General features: G+C 46.4%; 1 protein-coding gene across 3 annotated transcripts in view; it reads left to right on the top strand.

Annotated features, from left to right (window-relative positions):
• The window catches only part of INPP5F (inositol polyphosphate-5-phosphatase F), an 855,919-nt gene that overhangs the window by 816,211 nt on the left and 20,244 nt on the right, over nt 1-19,464 (top strand). For all 3 annotated transcript variants that reach the window (XM_069239234.1, XM_069239233.1, XM_069239235.1), the window contains one exon: nt 15,095-15,223. In XM_069239234.1, the coding sequence (XP_069095335.1) occupies nt 15,095-15,223 (129 nt within the window). The remainder of the gene's footprint in view (nt 1-15,094; nt 15,224-19,464) is intronic.

The following is a 19,464-nucleotide window of genomic DNA, read 5'->3' as shown; positions in this document are numbered from 1 at the left end:
TGTACTGTAACACACAAACAGACATCTATAGTGAATTGCTTCCCTCAACAAATAGGCCTGCGAAGCAACTGGATATGTATAAGCAGTACCTGATTGGTAAAGAAACGGGTGAGCCAGAAGCAAATGAGCCTGTGTGACAGTGGGCGGGAGAGCTTGGATTTGTGCGAGCGTGGGCCTCGTTCTCTAACATCACAGCAATGTGGAGGCCTTCTGACCGGATTATTGGGACCAATGTCAGAATCCCATGTTTTTGTAACATCTGTCAATATATACTGTACATGGCTGCAATTGCATATTTGTATGTGAACGTATTAAAAAGCATAAATAAAAGTTTTTAAAAAACAATAAAAAATTTAAAAAAACTCTCCTATTGTTGATAGATTTCTCAAGGATCTTACCCATATGTTTCCTCCTTTCCTATTCATCATGCCCCAATGGTATTTGAACCTTGTTCTTACTTTTCTGTTGTGTGCTACTTTCGAGCACCTTCATAATCGTCGAGTCAGGCTTCTCACTCTAAAAATAGCCTTCTTTGTGGCCATCACTTCTGCCCGCATGGTGAGTGAGCTCTAGGCCCTTTCTTTGAAGCCACCTTTCTTTTCCATCTATCCTGACAAGGTGGTACTTTGTACCAGGGCTTCCTTTTTACTGAAAGTGGTCATTCCCTTTTATGTAGGCCAATCCATCATTTTGCCTACTTTTTACGCGCCTCCACATCATTCTAAGGAAGAGGAGAGACTTCACTGCATGGACCCAAAAAGCGCATTGGCATTCTTCCATGGTCGTACCAAAGAGTTCCGGGTGGACAATCAACTCTATGTGGGTGTGAAGAAAGGTCAGGCAGTGCAGATGAAAACCATCTCCAGATGGGCCATTCTCTGCATTAAAATGTGCTAACCATTAGCTAAGAAGCAACCCCCAGAGGGTTTGCGGATTCACTCCACTAGAGCAACAGCTGCAACCACTGTGTTAGCACGCTGAGCTCCAGTCCTGGACATCTGCCAGGCAGCAACGTGGGTGTCATTGCACATGCTCACCAAACACTGCTAACTGGACAGTCAGGTCCGAAGGGACGGGTATTTTGCCCGTTCAGTCCTGCAGGACTTCCTAGTATGATCTTGGTTCGCAGACCTACCTCCGGAGATGGTATTGCTTAGTTATCTTTTCGAAGGTAAGGAATCTGCAACTAGACTTCTCTAGCAGATTAACAAGTTACTTACCTTTGGTGACTCATTATCTGGTAGAGACATATTCTAGTTGCAGACTACTTACCGACCCACCCATCCTCCTCCCTCTTGGAACTGATTTCTAGGGACAGGGACTTCCCTTTCAGGGCCCTAGTTCTGATGCCAGTGGTCAGTGTTCTTCATGGCTCCGTGCTTCTAGGTTGGAAAGTCGTGAAAAGAAACTGACGTCAGCGCACCAGGGTGGCGCCAGTATAGTTCCCGCAACATTATATCCAGTGAGCATGAGAATAGACCCGGAGCTGCCTGATGCCACCTGACGGCACGCAGGGGTACTGCTCAAGAAAAATCTACGGATCCAGACTGATGCCTAGGGGAAATTCTAAGGTAAGGAATCTTTAACTAGAATATGTCCCTACCAGATAATGCGTTACCGAAGGTAAGTAACTTGTTTGTGAGTTCAGCTTCACCATAGGTACCACACCTCCAGTCAGGACATTTGGAGGGGGCCTGATGGGGGGACACTTTACATGCATGGTGGGTCTAGCCCTGATTATCATCTCTTTAGAAACATACAGCAAAGGGTTTAAAAGAGAGATTGGCCCCGCATTTCCATGGGAGACATTAACACCTGCACCTTGCTATCCCTCAATGTGCAAGGGCTGAAATCTCCAAATAAACGCTGGCAGACCTGGAAATGTATATTCCAACACGACCTGGACGCTCTTGTCCTCCTAGAAACCAACATCTTGAAATAATATCAAAACTGCATGAGGCATATTAAGTACCCCTTCCAGGTCTGGGCCTCAGCCCCCACTAAAACTGCTGGTGTTGCTATATTTTGCAAAGCCCATCTTGCTGCCCGACTCCTGTCAATTACAAGAGACCTCCCGAGCAGACATATGACACTCACTCTCCAAAATGGTCCTTCTACACTCACACTTTCGAACATCTACGCCCCTACCATGGTGCAGGACACCTTCCTCAGACAATTGCTGAGAACAGCTGGGCAAGCCGTACGGTGATAATATAGCGGGGGGACCTTAAGCTGATATTGAGCCCAACATGGACTGGAGCCATAACTCCCACCAGGGGACGGGAGCGATGTCCGCGTTATTGGAAAAAGAAATCTCATGCCATCAGTGATGCTATAAATTATGTCATAGAATATGTCTTGAGTGATGTCATATGTGAGGTCATAAGCAGTGCATGGTGGGGCGCAAGTTATAGTTAGCGGTGCTAAGTATAACTGGTGATGTTCTTGTGGTTTCAAGACATTAACGTTGGCACTGAGAAATTCTCCTAACTATAATGTTATTTTAATCATTGTTTTTCCCAGTGAATCTCAAGGTTTTAAAAAAAATAAAATTATATATTTATAAATACAGAGAAACTAACTACTCCAGCAATGTTTGCGCTGCAAATGTTCAACTTCTTAGCTTTTGTAACGAACATATTCAGAAATATCGCAGCATTGTTGTCATAGGCTGTGTATTCATCAGTACATAAACATCATATTTATATTTCAAATAGACACTGATCAGCTTTTCTTATTTTGTAAACTATGTGTTTTGACTATGTACATCTATATTTAAGGTCTGTGATTGCTCTTGTGGGCGACTAGCAAGATCATAGAGTTATACATTTTGTTCTAATCTGTTGTAAATAGTTCTCTTTCATCTGGTCAGTTCCTATTCAATGATAATCTTAAACTCTTTGCAGCCAAGGACATAACGGTTACGTCCTTGGCCGCGGCACTGAGGCGCCCCCACTACAGGGATGAAAGGGGAATCGCTTCCCCTTCCACTCCTGCCCCCCTCCCCCTGTGGCGTCTGATTACGTCAGCGCGCAATCGCGCGTTGGCCTCATCAGAGGCCTGCCCCTCCGCAGTTGAAAGCTCAGCTTCCAGCGCAGATCGGAGGAGAAATGCTTTTCCGATTTCTCCTCCAATCATGTGAAGGCATCAAAGGAAAGGAAAGGCCGTTCCTTTTGATGTCTTTCTCAGCGTTTCTGCTGCCCGATCGCGATGCGATCGGGCAGCAGAAATGCTCACTAGACACCGGGGAGTTTTTTGTAAAAATGTTTATGCATATGGGGAGCGACCCCTTGGGCAAGGGCCACTCCCCAGGGGGTAAAATTATTTTTAGGCCATTTCTACCCCCCTGTTGGCAGATCGGCCTATTATAATTAGGCCGATCTGCCCCTAGGTGGGGCAGAAACCACTGGACACCAGGGAATTTTAAAAAATTTAAAAATATTATTTAAGGTTGGGAGCAGCCCCTTGAGCAAGGGCTGCTTCCCAGGGGGACAAAATATTTGTAGGCCTTTTCTGCCCCCCCGGGGGCAGATTGGCCTATTATAATTAAGCTACTCTGCCCTCAAGGGGGGCAGAAACCCCTAGACACCAGGGACATACATATTTTTTGTTTACTTTATTTTTTTATATATGGAGAGAGACCCCTTAGGCAAGGGTCGTTCCCCCTGGGGGGGGGGCATATTTTTATTAGGCCGATCTGCTCCCAAGGGGGTCAGAAACCACTAGGCCCAGGGATTTTTTTTTTTTTTGCACCAATTTCACACAAGGGGAGCGACCCCCTTAGGCAAGGGTCGTTCCCCTGAGGGGGCAAATTTATTTTAGGCCATTTGGCCTATTTCTATTAGGCCAATCTAACCCCAGGGAGGCAGAAACCACTTAGGCACCAGGGATTGGTGTTTGTGTTTGGTTTGGGGGGCAGCCCCTTGGGCAAGGGTCACTCTCCATGAGGGCACATTATTGTTGGCCATATCGGCCCCCCTTGGGGGCAGATCGGCCTATTTTTGGAAGGCCCATTGGGGCAGAAAGCCCACCAGAGACCTGGGAAGATTTTTTTTTTTTTTAAATAAGAGGGTGGGGGTATGGCCATACCCCCACCCCAAATAAATGGGGCCAAAGTTGTTCCTCCACCAGTGGGCAGATGGGTCATTTACCCCCGATCCACACCCCAGGGGGGCAGAAAGTCTACTACATGCCAGTGAATAAAAAATAAAAAAAAATAGTGGGGTGTTGGCTACCAACCAGTATGGGCCTGGTTATTGCCCCCACCCAACGGAAGAGGGTAACATTCTTTCAGCTCTTCCTCCCTCTCCCCGCACACTAAAACATCTAACTCCAGTATTGGAACTTTCATAGATTCACATGCTTGAATACTTCCCCGTCGTCGAGATGGGAGTCCCCGGTGGAATATACAACTTAGGCCTGAAAATGTACATATATAATACATGGCATAGGCCTCAATAGAATAACGTATTACAGTCATTTTGTAAAATAGACCCAAACTCAAATTTGAACCAATCAGATTTCCTCACCCCTAGAACCTCCTATGAGGGGCTGCCTTCCCTCAGATTTTCCGAGCATAAGTGCTGTAAAAATGAAGAACACTGAGAAAAGAGAGAAGGTGAGCTCCCCCCGGGAAGGCCGAAGAGTCCGACTTAGCCCTGGTGGAATGGGCTCTAATTCCAACAGGAGGAACCTTCTTTGCTAAGAAATAACATACTTTTATGCAAAGAATGACCCACCTGGACAGTGTTCTATTGTGGACAGCCTTGCCTTTCCTCTTCCCCCACGTAGCCAATGAAGAGCTGATCGTCCACCCGGAACTCTCTCGTTCTCTCGATGTAGAAACTTAAAGCTCTCCTCGGGTCAAGCCGATGCAGTCTCTCCTCCTCTTTTGATGGATGGGGAGGAGGGTAGAAAGACGAGAGCGTTATAGATTGTCCCAAATGGTAGGAAAGCTGCCCTGGTCCTCAGTACCACCTTGTCCGCATGAAACGAAGTAAAAGGGGGTTTAACGCTAAGTGTTTGAAGTTCACTCACTTGCCTGGCCGACGTGATAGCTATGAGAAAAACAGTCTTTAACACCAACAACCTTAATGGACATGAACGTAAAGGTTCAAACGGTGAATCCATCAGGAATGTAAGAACTAAATTCAAATCCCACTGAGGCATAATAAACGGAGTGGGAGGAAACATATTAATAAGACCCTTTAAGAACCTTATAACTATAGGGGACTTAAATAAAGAGGGTTGATCGGGAAGGCACAGAAAGGCCGACAGAGCCGACAGATAGCCCTTAACCGTCGCAACTGCACAACCCTTCTGCGCCAAGGACAACACAAGTAATAAAATGTCTGACAAATGGGCCCTTAAAGGATCAATTTGCTTCTCTCCACACCAAGCAACAAATTTTGCCCATCTGCCAGCATAGATAGATTTGGTGGAGTGCCGCCTGGCTGATAAAATAACATCCACCACTTCTGGCAGGTGAGAAAAGGAACTCAGATTTCCCCGTTCAATCTCCAGGTATGAAGGTGCAGGCTCTGGAGGTGGGGGTGTAGAACCTGCCCCTGTAACTGCGAGAGGAGATCTGCTCTGTGAGGGAGACGGAGCAGAGGGCACAGTGAGAGTTGGAGAAGGTCTGAGTACCACACCCTTCTTGGCCAATCCAGAGCTATTGAAATGACTTGGGCCCGGTCTTGGCGAATCTTCATCAGAACCCGAGGAATCAAGGGTGTGGGGGCAAACGAGTAAAGCAACTGGCCGTACCAGGACATCTGAAACGCGTCCCCCAATGCCTCTTCCACCGGATACTGGTGGCAGCAGAACAACTGGCAGTGCACATTCTCCCGAGTGGCAGAGAGGTCTACCTGAGGGAATCCCCACATCCGGAAGATGTGAAGGACCAGGTCTGGATGGAGACGCCATTTGTGATCGACCGAGAAGTGTCGACTGAGACTGTCCGCACGTACGTCCTGAACTCCGGCCAGATGGTTTGCTACTACGCAAATCTGATGGTCCTGAGCCCAGGAACAGAGCCGTAGAGCCTCTCTGCAAAGAAGGTACGACCCTACTCCTCCCTGCTTGTTGATGTACCACATCACGGTAGTGTTGTCTGTCAGGACCTGAACCGACTGACCGCCAAGGGAAGGGGGGAAGGCCTTGAGAGCCAAATGTATCGCATGCAATTCTAACAGATTGAAATGAAACATCTGTTCCACTGGAGACCAATGACATTTGACCACCAAGTCCCCCAAATGAGCTCCCCACCCTAGAGTGGAGGCATCCGTTATAACCGTGGCCACTGGTGGTGGTAGCGAAAACGGCCTTCCTTGGGAAAGGTTGCCGTCCACAGCCCACCATCGTAGATCCGCTGCAGTGTCTCTGGAGATCTTTATCGACTCTTCGAGATCCCCTCTGTGCTGAAACCACTGCCTGCGGAGGCACCACTGAAGAGCCCTCATGTGTCAGCATGCCTGAGTGACTAACATAATGCAAGAAGCGAACAGACCAAGCAGACGAAGGACCTTGAGGATTGGAACATTCGCTCCACTTTGAAACATTGGAATCAATGCCTGAATGTCCTGAATCCGCTGAGGCGGAAGATAGGCCCGATTCAATGTTGTGTCCGGTACCGCCCCTATGTGAAGGAGGCGTTGAGAGGGCTCCAGGTGAGATTTGGGCACGTTTACTGAAAACCCCAGATCGAACAACAACTGGGTTGTCATTTGCAGGTGATGCAGCACAAGCTCCGGAGACTTGGTTTTGATCAACCAATCGTCCAGGTAAGGGAATACCGATATTCCCTTCCTCCAGAGATCTGCTGCAACCACCTATATAACCTTTGTGAAGACTCGCGGAGCTGAAGTAAGACCAAAAGAAAGGACCGTAAGCTGGTAGTGTTGCGACCCTACCACAAACCGGAGATACTTCCTGTGCGACTTCAGAATTAGGATATGAAAGTAAGCATCCTGTAAGTCAACAGACACCATCCAATCTTCTTTGTTCAACGCCAGAAGCACCTGCGCTAAAGTCAGCATTTTGAATTTCTCCTGTTTGAGGAACCAATTCAAAACCCTCAGGTCCAGGACCGGCCTCAAAGGACCATCCTTCTTGGGGATCAGGAAATATCTTGAATAACAACCCTGACCCCTTTCCTGCTCTGGAACCAACTCCACTGCACCTTTCGATAAAAGGACTAGAACTTCCTGCTGCAACAACAGTAGATGGTCTTCTGTGCAAAAGGATGGACGGGGAGGGATGGTAGGGGGAAACTCCCGAAAAGGAAGGGCATAACCTTTCCCCACAATATTGAGGACCCAGGAGTCCGATGTGATCAAATCCCACATGTTGAGAAAATGAAACAACCTTCCCCCTACAGGAAAAGCATGGGATGCAATGGATGGAGGACTAAAGCTGCTTTTCCTGTTGCACCCCCCGGAGGAAGAGGAATAGGCAGGGTGCTGCTGGGTGGCTCCTCTCTTTCTAACCCTACCCCGCCCTCTATAGGACCTATAGGGAAGGCTAGACGGTTCTTGGCCTGCTGGTAGGGGTCTCCCCCGAAAGGAAGTTCCTCTTCCAAACCCCCTGAATCTTCTAAAAGACCTGAACGGGTTGGTCGCAGAAGCCTGCAGGCCTAGGGACTTGGCAGTAGCCCTGCTCTCCTTAAAGCGCTCTAACGCAGAGTCAGCTTTGGAACCAAACAAAACAGGGTCGTCTGTACATCAGTTGAAAATCCAGAAGACCTCAACCATGCATGTCTCCTGGTGACCACAGATGTGCCCATTGCCCTGGCAACCAAGTCCGTCGTATCCAGCACCGACTGGATAACCTGAGTCGCTGCCGCTTGCGCATTAGACAGGAGACCCGCAAATCCTGAGGCAAATCAGGTAGCACAGCCTTGGCCGCGTCCTTCAGGGCATGAGTATACCTGGCCAAAACACAAGTGGCATTTGCAGACTTAAGGGCCATACTGCATGAAGAAAAAATATTCTTGGCAGATTGATCCATCCTTTTCAACTCCCTGTCTGATGGAGCCCCAGGGAAGGAACCAGGAGCCGAAGGTGAGGAGCATGAGGCCTGAACCATCAGACTCTCTGGAGTCAGATGCCGAGAGAGGAATCCTGGATCCCCAGAAGCCACTCTATATCTTCTTGCCACCGATCTGCTTACAACAGTCGAAGATACAGGCTTCCTCCATATTTCCAGGATTGGTTCTGTTAGAGCCTCATTGAACGGAAGGAGTGGTTCCGCAGCAGCCGAAGCAGGATGCAAGACTTCCGTCAGAATGTTCGTCTTTACCTCAGCTGCCGGTAGCGGAAGGTCCAGAAAGTTCACCACCTTCCTTATCACCGTATGGAACGAGGCAGCCTCCTCAGTAAATTCCCCATGAGATGCTAAATCCCACTCAGGGGAAGTATCGAGACCACTCGCGGAGTCCAAACCCTGAAAGTCTCCCAGGGGCTCAGCGATCTCTCCTTCCTCCAGGAGCTGCCTTCTATACTCTTGCTCCTCCAAAAGCCTCAGAGCCCTTCTTCTTGAGCGCAGCCTGGCCTCTATCCTCGGCGTCGACATAGAATTGGCCGACGACCTCGGCTGACACCCTGGTCTCCAAATTCGTCCGACGCCAGATCCATCGGCGTCATGGATAAACGGGCTCTCTTCCCCGGTTTCGACTGGATTCTGGCGAAGTCATTGGCGCCACCGGATCCACAGAAGCCACCAGCGTCGAAGGTTTCCTCAGCGACGCCAATGGCAACAGCGCCGGACCAGCACCCTCTGCTGGACAGAAGGGCATGAATGGTGTCGACTTGTATGAAGCCGGAACGGCCAATCCAAAAGCCAAGGGACCTGAGGGACCAGCCGGTTCACCGCCAGGGGCCATGGAGTTAAAAATACTAAGCATAGCATTCAAGAATGCCGCCGGATCCGCTCCTGGAGCCAGGAATGCTGGATATTCCTGCAGCGTCGGCGCTGGATCAGGCACCTCCGACTGCCCTGCAGGCGAGGACCCAGGACTCTGGAGAGGCTCAAACACCGACGGCGCTATAGAAACCTGAGGGCTCTCAGGCTGAGGAGTCACCGTCGGACTGACATCCCACGTCGGACTACGCCGAATAGATGGTGACCTCGAACGGGATCGGTCCCTCTCCAAACGGCGCCGGGAATCATGTCGACACCGACTCTTATGCGACCTCGAGGACTTCCTTGAAGATGACCTCCGATGTCCATGCTTCTCTTTCTTTTTAGCCTTGGCCAAAAACAGCTTGGCCTCTTGAGCTCCTTGAGCTCCTTTGGGTTCATTTTTTTTTACATGAACCACACTCCTCCACGTCGTGCTCGGAGCTCAAACACCACAAGCAGTCATTATGCGGGTCCGTCACCGACATACAACCCCCGCACTCTCTACAAGGCTTGAACCCTGAGTTACGAGGTGGAGACATTTTAACAAAGTAACACCTTTGAGAAACAGTAAATTCCTAAGAGCCAGGAGAAAAACTGTTATGCTTCGAGGCACGGAAAAAAGGGAACTGACGTCAGCATGCCGGCGAGGTCCTCTTATTGCCACGATGACGTCAGACGGAGTCTTGTGGAAGTCGGGCAATAGTGACGTCCTCGGCGACGTGCAGAGCTGGGAAGAAAATTTCCGTTGAATGCTCGCGCATTGGGAGAATTCATTAGGTGAGGAATCCACAGGTAGCTAGTGTATCCACCAGAAAAGGCGTTACCGAAGGTAAGTAACTTTTTCTTCTGCCCCCCTTGGGGGCAGATCGGCCTATTTTTCTTAGGGCAGTCTGCCCCCAAGGGGGGCAGAAACCACCAGACACCAGGGATTTTTTTAGCCTTTTTTTACAGATGGGGAGCAACCCCTTAGGCAAGGGTCGCTCCCCTGGGGGACAGATTTATTGTAGGCAATTTCTGCCCCCTTGGGGGCAGATCAGCCTGTTTCTATTAGGCCGATCCGTCCCAGGGGGCAGAAACCACTTAGGCACTAGGGATTGGTATGTATGTGTGTGTGCTTTGTTTGGGGGCAGCCCCTTGGGCAAGGTCCACCCCCCATGGGGGCACATTACTGTTGGCCAATTCTGCCCCCCTTGGGTGCAGATCAGCCTATTTTTGTAAGGCCCATCTGCCCCCAAAGGTGGGCAGAAAGCCTACCAAAGACCAGGGAACATTTAAAAAAAAGAGGGTAGGGATATGGTCATACTCCCCACCCCAAATAAATGGGGACAAAGTTGTTTTGCCCACCAAGGGCAGATGGAGCAATTACCCCTGTTCCACTCGCTGGGGGGGAGGTAGAAAGCCTACTAGATGCCAGGGAATTAAAAAAAAAAAAGTGGGCTGGTGGTTACCATCCAGTAGGGGCATGGTTACGCCCCCAACCCAACTGAAGGGGCTAATAGTCTTTCAGCTCTTCCCCCGCACACTAAAACATCTTATCCCATGACAAGCAAGAGGACATTTGAATATTTTTGGTTTTGGTTTTACATTTGGGCCATGAGAGCCTGTCTAACTCTCAAAATCGTCCCCCTTGGAATGGTGAGGGGTGCACTTTTTGGACTTTGGGACACTGCCATCTAGAAAAATCTACGAGAACTAGACACATCTGAAAAGTAAACATCTGGGTGAGTCCAGGGTGGTTTGCTTCACATTCACCCTGCACTATTTTTTTACCCACAATGCCCTGCAAACCTCCAACTTTGCTTGAAATCACACATTTTGCTTGCATTTTTGTGCTGAAAGCTTCTGGAATCTGCAGGAATCCACAAAATTCCTACCACCCAGCATTGTTGCATCCATACCGATAAAAATTCTGTCTCACTTGTCAACCTACAACCTTTTCTTTTTTTCAAAATGCCCTTTTGGACCCGTTTTGGTTTCCCCTCAATTTCAACATGTTGTTGGCTCTTCCCTGTCACAGGTACTTGGCCCACCTACACAAGTGAGGTATAATTTTTAATGGCAGACTGAGGGGAACGTTGGGTGGTAGGAAATGTGTCCCGGTGCAGTGATCCCACCAAAAAATGTGGTAAAATTATTATTATTTTTTTTTTTTTAGGTAAATGAGGTTTGCTGAAGATTCTGGTTAAGAAAACACTGGGGGATCCACACAAGTCACACCTCCCTGGACTCCCTTGGGCGTCTAGTTTTCAGAAATGTCTGGGTTTGTGGTAGGTTTCCCTAGATGGCTGCTGAGCCTAGGACCAAAAACGCAGGTGCCCCACCCCCCTTCCCCAACAAAAACAGGTAGTTTTGTATTTGATAATTTTGATGTGTCCACATAGTGTTTTGGGGCATTTCCTGACGCGGGCACTAGGTCTACCCACACAAGTGAGGTACCATTTTTATTGGGAGACCTTGGGTAACTCTGGGTGGAAGGAAATTTATGGCTCCTCTCAGATTCCAGAATTTTCTATCACTGAAATGTGAGGGAAAAGTGTTTTTTTGCCACATTTTGAGGTTTACAAAGGATTCTGAGTAGGAGAACCTGGTGAGAACACCACAAGTTACCCCATCCTGAGTTCCCCTAGGTGTCTAGTTTTCACAAATGTCCAGGTTTGCTAGGTTTTCCTAGGTGCCTGATGAGTTAGAGGCCAAATTCCACAGTTAGGCACTTCGCAAAAAACAGGTCAGTTTTCTTTGGGATAATGTGATGTGTCCACGTTGTGTTTTGGGGCATTCCCTGTTGCGGGCACTAGGCCTACCCACACAAGTGTGGAACATGGGGTAATGCTGGGTGGAAGGAAATTTGTGCCTCCTCTCAGATTCCAGAAACAGGGTTTTGTTTGCCATATTTTGAGGCCTGCAAAGGATTCTGGGTAACAAAACCTGGTGAGAGCCCCACAAGTCACTCCCATCTTGGATTCACCTGGGTGTCTAGTTTTCAAAAATGCACAGGTTTTGTAAGTTTCTCTAGGTCCCGGCTGAGCTACAGGCCTAAATCCACAGATAGGCACATTGCGAACAAACAGGTCTGTTTTCTTTGGGGAAAATGTGATGTGTCCATGTTGTGTTTTGGGGCATTCCCTGTCACGGGCACTAGGCCTACCCACACAACTGAGGTACCATGGGGGAATGCTGGGTGGAAGGAAATTTGTGCCTCCTCTCAGATTCCAGAACTTTCTATCACTGAAATGTGAGGAAAAAGGGTTTTGTTTGCCAACTTTTGAGGCCTGCAAAGGATTCTGGGTTTCAGAACCTGGTGAGAGCCCTACAAGTCACCCCCATCTTGGATTCACCTAGGTGTCTAGTTTTTAAAAATGCACAGGTTTGGTAGGTTTCCCTAGGTGCCGGCTGAGCTAGAGGCCAAAATCCATAGCTAGGCACTTGGCAAAAAAACAGGTCTGTTTTCTTTGGGAAAATGTGATGTGTCCAGTTGTGTTTTGGGGCATTTCCTGTTGCGGGCACTAGGGCTACCCACATAAGTGAGGTGCCATTGTTATCGGGAGACTTAGGGGAACGCTGGGTGGAAGGAAATTTGTGGCTCCTCTCAGATTCCAGAATTTTCTATCACCGAAATTTGAGGAAAAAGTGTTTATTTTGCCAAATGTTGAGGTTTACAGAGGATTTTGGGTAACAGAACTTGATGAGAGCACAGGTTACCCCATCCTGGGTTCCTCTAGGTGTCTAGTTTTACAAAAATGCCCAGGTTTGTTAGGTTTCCCTAGGTGCTGGCTGAGCTAGAGGCCAAAACCCACAGTTAGGCACTTTGCAAAAAACAGGTCAGTTTTCTTTGGGAGAATGCGATGTGTCCATGTTGTGTTTTGGGGCATTTCCTGTTCTGGGCACTAGACCTACCCACACCAGTGAGGTACCATTTTTATCAGGAGACCTAGGGAAATACTGGGTGGAAGGAAATGTGTTGCTCATCTTGGATTCCAGAACTTTCTGTCACCAAAATGTAAGAAAAAAGTGTCTGGGTTTTTTTTGTGCCACATTTTGAGGTTTACAAAGGATTCTGGGTAACAGAACCCGGTGAGAGCCCCACAAGTCACCTCATCTTGGATTCCCCTAGGTGTCTAGTTTTCAAAATGCACAGGTTTGTTAGGTTTCCCTAGGTGCTGGCTGAGCTAGAGGCCAAAATCCACAGCTAGGCACTTTGCAAAAAACAGATCTGTTTTCTTCGGGAAAAAGTGATGTGTCCATGTTGCGTTTTGGGGCATTTCCTGTTGTGGGCACTAGGCCTACCCACACAAGTGAGGTACCATTTTTATTGGGAGACTTGGGGGAAAGCCGGTTGGAAGGACATTTGTGGCTCCTTTCAGATTCCTGAACTTTCTATCACCGAAATATGAGGGGAAAGTGTTTTGTTTGCCAAATTTTGAGGTTTGCAAAGGATTTTGGGGAACAGAACCTGGTGAGAGACCCACAAGTCACCCCATCCTGGATTGTCCAAGGTGTCTAGTTTTAAAAAATGCACAGGTTTGGTAGGTTTCCTTAGGTGCCGGCTGAGCTAGAGGCCAAAATCTACAGCTAGGCACTTTCGGATAAAAACAAGTCCGGTTTCAATGTAAATGTAAGTGTTCATGTTGCGTTTCCTGTCGCAGGCATTAGGCCTACTCACGCTAGTGAGGTACCATTTTTATCGAGAGACTTAAGGGAAGACAGAATAGCAGAAAACAAGTGTTATTGCCCCTGGTATTTCTCTACATTTTTTCCTTCTAAATGTAAGACAGTGTGTAAAAAAAGACATCTATTTGAGAAATGCCCTCTAATTCACATGCTAGTATAGGGACTCCGGAATTCAGATTTGTGCAAATAACCACTGCTTCGCAACACCTTATCTGGTGCCCATTTTGGAAATACAAAGGTTTCTTTGCTACCTATTTTTCACTCTTTATATTTCTCCAAATGAATTGCTGCATACCCGGTATGCAATGAAAACCCATTGCAAGGTGCATCTCCTTTATTGGCTCTGGGTACCTGATGAACCTACAAGCCCTATATATCCCCGCAACCAGAAGAGTCCCTCAGACGTAACGGTATATTGCTTTAAAAAATCTGACATCGCTGGAAAAAGTTACAGAATAAAACGTGGAGAAAAATGGCTCTCTTTTTCAGATCAATTTTAATATTTTTTTTATTTCAGCTTTTATTTTCTGTAGGAAAACCTTGTAGGATCTACAAAAATGACCCCTTGCTGAATTCAGAATTTTGTCTACTTTTTAGAAATGTTTAGATGTCCGGGATCCAGCATTGGTTTCACACCCATTTCTGTCACTAAGTGGAAGGAGGATAAAAGCACAAACAAACAGTAAAGATTGGGGTATTCCCCAGTAAAATGGCAACATTGTGTTGAAAAATTTGGTTTTCTTGTTCAAGTCTGCCTGTTCCTGAAAGCTGGGAAGGTGGTGAATTTAGCTCTGCCAACCCTTTGTTGATGCAATTTTCAGGGGAAAAACCACAAGCCTTCTTCTGCAGCCCTTTTTTCCCATTTTCTTTTTTTTTTAAAACAACATTTTGGCTGTATTTTGGCTAATTTCTTGGTCTCCCAAACTCTAGATAGCTCTAGGATCCCTAGGATGTTGGAAAGAAAAGACGCAAATTTGGGCTGGGTAGCTTATGTGGACAAAAAGTTATGAGGGCCTAAGCGTGAAGTGCCCCAATTAGCCATAAAGGCCTGGTTAAAAAAAACTCTCTTGTTAGGCTTTTACTTGATTATTCCTACTTATGGCGAACAATATGCTATGTTTAGAGCTTTCCTTTGCCCGTTTATTATTTTCTTTCTTTATTTTTTTATGTCCTACCTCACTAGTTTTGTGTTCCTTATTCTTCGTCTTGTCTGCTCGTTTGAAGGGGAAAAGTGGTTTGGATGCATGGTATGGGCATCCCTTGTTGTTCTGGCCTAACAATAGTGGGTTCTTACTGAGTGACTCTAAATACTGAGTTTTTACTCTTCAGTTCGTAACATTTAGAATCAACTTTCTGGGCCTAGACTGTGATCTAATTCAGTAGTGAATATTTTGTTGCTCTGAATTTGTGTACATTTTGATTTTAAATTATTCCCCTAGTGTGCAGTACTTGAAAAATGTAGTGGACAAAATGGTGTATACATTGAGTTGTATTCCTAAATTTGTACTTCTCATTTGGTTGTCAGGTCCTGAGCCAACATTCTTTGGAAAGCCAAAGTTCTCTTGTATGAGGCTTCATTACAAACACAGGGGCAACAGCGGATATTTCCATACTCTGAGAGCAGTGACACGACAGCCTGAAGAAGATGGAAAAGGTGAGAACAAAAAAAGAATTAAATGCAAAGAAGTGGCCAAAAAGTACTATAACCCCCACTTTAAATCATATCCTAAATTATACTAGTGAAGTGAGCCCGACTTTCTGTAGGAGGGTTTGCTATGGTTAACCCCTAAAGGAAATGTTGGGGGGCATAATAATTTGGCCAGAATTACAAGATTTACAGTCAGTTCTGAATAAGCACCAAAATAATACGATAAATCAAGGATTGCCTACTAAGACTGACCTTTCCCATAGGTATTGGGGCCAAATGGTGAATTTTAAAATAAAATGACTTAAAGTCAAACACCTCTTGAAGAGGCTTTTATGATATATTCCAGTATTGTTCAGGTTTGCCAGACGAGTCCGATCTTCAACAGAGATATTGGAAGGTGAGGGCTGTCCTCAAGAAAATCTAGTATAGGACATTTTCAGTCCAATTTTTGCATCTAAGACTAAAAAAAGCTTAGGTTTTATAGGGATGCACCTAATGTAAGTATGCCTCCTATCATGTTTCAAAATGTTTACGCAACATCACTCTTCTGCTCCGTACGCCCATATCAATTCCAGCAACAATCTATTGATGTCTTTCAAAATAGTGCCATATTAGCCTTATCAAATATATAAGCAGAGCAGAACAATCACATTGGAAACATCTGGCTGCATATCGCAGGTAGAAGCAGTTTAGCACAAATACACACAAATTCCCTCGCTGTCACTAGATTTTCCTCAGCTTCCCCTTGATTGTATCCCAGCCTCATAAAACACTTGGATTTCTAGATATCAAAGGGATGTTGGGCTCCACTGCAGCTGCAAAATGAGGCAAGATGCTTTGTTGATATATGCATTGGCTTCAGGGTAAATATAGAGGATTTACTTTTACCTGCAAGAAGATCGGATTGAGCCCCCAACCTTTCCAAGAGGTCCTCTCTCAAATTACTTTAATATATCAAAACGCCATCTGTGTGTAATGACAGGATGTGCATGTGGCTAGGGTCACTCCCCTAAGTAGATCTTCCTATACCCCTACTGCTTGGTCCGCTGAACCTGCCAAGCCTCCAAAATATTCCTGCCTGTTTATACCATTGCTGTTGAATTCGTTTAAAGTGTACCCACCTGCTGAATCCTATTCCAAATACCATTTCTTCCTTTAGAACCTGCATTAAATCCCATTTGTAAGCGTCAGGGGCCTTTTACATGACTGTTGCAGCTACAGCGGACTTCCTAGACACGAGAAGAGAGTTATTGACCAGATGATGGAGTCTGCAAATGTTTGGTGAGGTATTCTTGCTTGTGATAAAGCAAGACTGGTCTGGGTAAATGAGCTTAGGTTGTAATGGGGATAACCTATTCGTAAGTAGCTTGGCATGGGTCTTAAAGCCTAAATTAGTTCTGGACAAGATTCAGTTCGATCCCACCTCCAGAGGGTACTTGCCTGATTTCAACAACGCAATTATTATTAATGTCTCAAACATAGTAAGGGGGAGAGTGCCCACATCGTGAGATGCCTGAAAAGTTCATGTATATCAGTGTAAATAGCATAGAACTCTCGGGGCAATCAGTCGCTGCCTGAGTTTTTTCCAGCAGCCAATCCCTTCACTCCTGCCCTCACCTCCTCTGCCGCTATTGGCATCTCTAACAACTGGGTCTGCTCAGGCATTAGCCTAGTCAGTAGAGCCTTCTAGGCACATTTTTGCTGGCCCCCTGTTGTATACACTCTAGTCCTTTCAAAGGGAGACTAATAGGCATATACTGTCTCGTTTATCTCGGTTTGAGTGCTGGCTACTTTATTTGTCACCTCATACAATTAATGGTAGTTACGCTCTATTGTATAGTGGCAGCCCAGGAATTCCTCGGGTTCCTTTCTTGTTTATGTTAACTGCAAATTATTTCTTCTGTCAGTAATAGCCAAGCTTTGTTCGAGATCCTTTCACACTCCATAGAGTATACACCTACAGATGCTCCTAATTGTAAGCTGGAATGCTTCCCTTCAATATTTGGATTCCCAACACTTACCTGCATTCTCCTCAGAAAACTGTATGATTGCAGTCCGGGGGGTCTCTCAGTAAGGTGCATCAAGGCCAGAGGATGTGGCGTAACTGCCAAAGCTGCCGACCTTGGAGCTAGGGAACCAGGATCGAGTCTCGGCGTGAGGTCAACAGCCTCCGATTCTGGGCAAAAAGCTTAATCTCCCCATGCCTACCAAAAATTAATGTGTCCTTGTGTATCGTAACTGGTGCTCATGTAAAGCACTCCAATACCTTCTGGTCGCGTTTGCGCTATGTAAAACTGCAAAAAAAAGGTAAAGCTGCAGTTGCTACAGTGGGATTCTGCTGATGGGCTTTCCCATCTCAGGATGAACGTCAGTGGACCACGGCCTGGTAGTGTATTAACTGAGGTATTCAGTGTAAAGAATCTGCTACTGAAACCACAGAGTGCACAAAAACTGGTCAGTTCTTTTGTGAGGTGCATGCACATGAAATTAAAATGAATATTAATGTTCTTCAGGGGGCATTGTGCGCCATATGTCAGACAGTTCCCAGTTGCTAAGCCAACCGACAAATTTAGTCACTAGCTGGGCAGAGTGCCAGGGAATGCTGGCAGACGTCTGTCCATGTCTGTGCTTGGGGGCACGGTTAAAGTCACCACCCTGAAGCACCATGCAATCCATATCCTTAAGTATCAGCCTAATAAATGAGTCAAGAAAATTGAGGTGCACAGTATTTGGTGCATTTATACTTACCACCCTATGTGCCCTTCCCCTCTCTAACCAAGTTCCCTGTTAACATAGTATGTATTCCTTCAGCGTCATTTATGAGCTCAGCCAGTTCGAACAGGGCCTGCAGATCCATGACATAGAAAGAGTACTTGGTACCAAATAGTTGTCCCCTTCATCTACTATGAAGTTTCCCCCAATTCATCCCTGGTGAGGTGTTTTTCTTGATAGAATGCAATAAGGATACATCTTCTCTTAATGCAGGCATATATTCTAAATCTTTATGTCAGACTAACCAATCCACACACATTCCAGGTTAGGAGATTATACCTTTGGTCACATGCCATTGCTGTTTATCAGAGCTTCCCAAGAGTAAGAGTAGACCTTTCCCCCATGGTGACCAGGATGAGAACCAACTTCTATCTCCTGCCCCCCTCCTCCCAACCCCAAATTCGTCCTGGTGCTGCAACATGACTTTCAAACATGCCCCTTTGTTAGTGTTCATCTGCCCATGCCTACTCAGTAACATTAAACAAACTACAATATCCACGGCTGTTTCTTTCCCTGGGCCAAGCCTGAACATCCTACCGGCCACCTCAGCCCAGAATGTAGTAGGAAACCTCCTCTGCAGAGAACACCAGGACAGTGTATGGGGTAAAGCTTGTACTCAATAGAAGCATCGCTCTTTTCACAAGCACCTGACAGCAACTGTGCAATGCAAGTGCACACATTCACCCTATCTGACATTCACTCTTTTAGTATAACTATTTTATGCTTACCATTCATAACTTGTACCTCTCTGTTGTACTACAGAAGCTAGTTAATGTCACGTGTAGGTGCTGTACCATTACACCTTTCAGATTTGTCCATACTCCTCAAAGTGTCTATGCACATATAGGCCAACGTAATTCAGAGTATGGAATATCAGTATACTGAAGATAAAATCTTGTCTGCAGTCATTGGTGTCACTATCGGCATTACAGGGTGGTTCGCCTCGTTTTCCTTGTCCACTGTTCTCTGCAGTTAAGAGTCCGAGTGTGAATCAGAGGCATTGGTCAGCAATTGCATCCGGTCACTCTGACTTACAGCAATTTGTGCATCTTGATATAGAGATCTTATCTGTTGCGCCGCCAGTCTGAAGGATCTTGGTCACCTGTCAGTTTCCCTTTTTCCTGGACTGAGTGGCCTGGAAGGAAGCTACTATCAAATTTTCACACCATGATCAGTCGGCCACTTAGTGGACCAGCCCCCCATCTTGTTGTGGGACTTGGAAAAAAAGCATGTCTCATTGTTAATTATAATTTTGAAGTTTGCAGGAAAGAGCAGCATGTATTTGAGATCCAGATGGCAGAGCTGATGTTTTACATGCTGAAGGAGCACCTTTTACCTTGAACTACAGCTGTGTAGTACCGGAAAGTAAAGATTCCTCACTTGAATATCAACTGTCAATGTGTCCATTTAATTGATAAACTGCAGAATAGCATCTCTGTCCCGGTAATTGACCCACCAGGCTAGCACCAGATGTG

This window comes from Pleurodeles waltl, chromosome 6, assembly GCF_031143425.1.
Source record: "Pleurodeles waltl isolate 20211129_DDA chromosome 6, aPleWal1.hap1.20221129, whole genome shotgun sequence".
NCBI lineage: Eukaryota > Metazoa > Chordata > Amphibia > Caudata > Salamandridae > Pleurodeles > Pleurodeles waltl.
The sequence above is the reverse complement of the archived record's forward strand: the minus strand, read 5'-3'. Positions and strand labels throughout refer to the sequence as shown.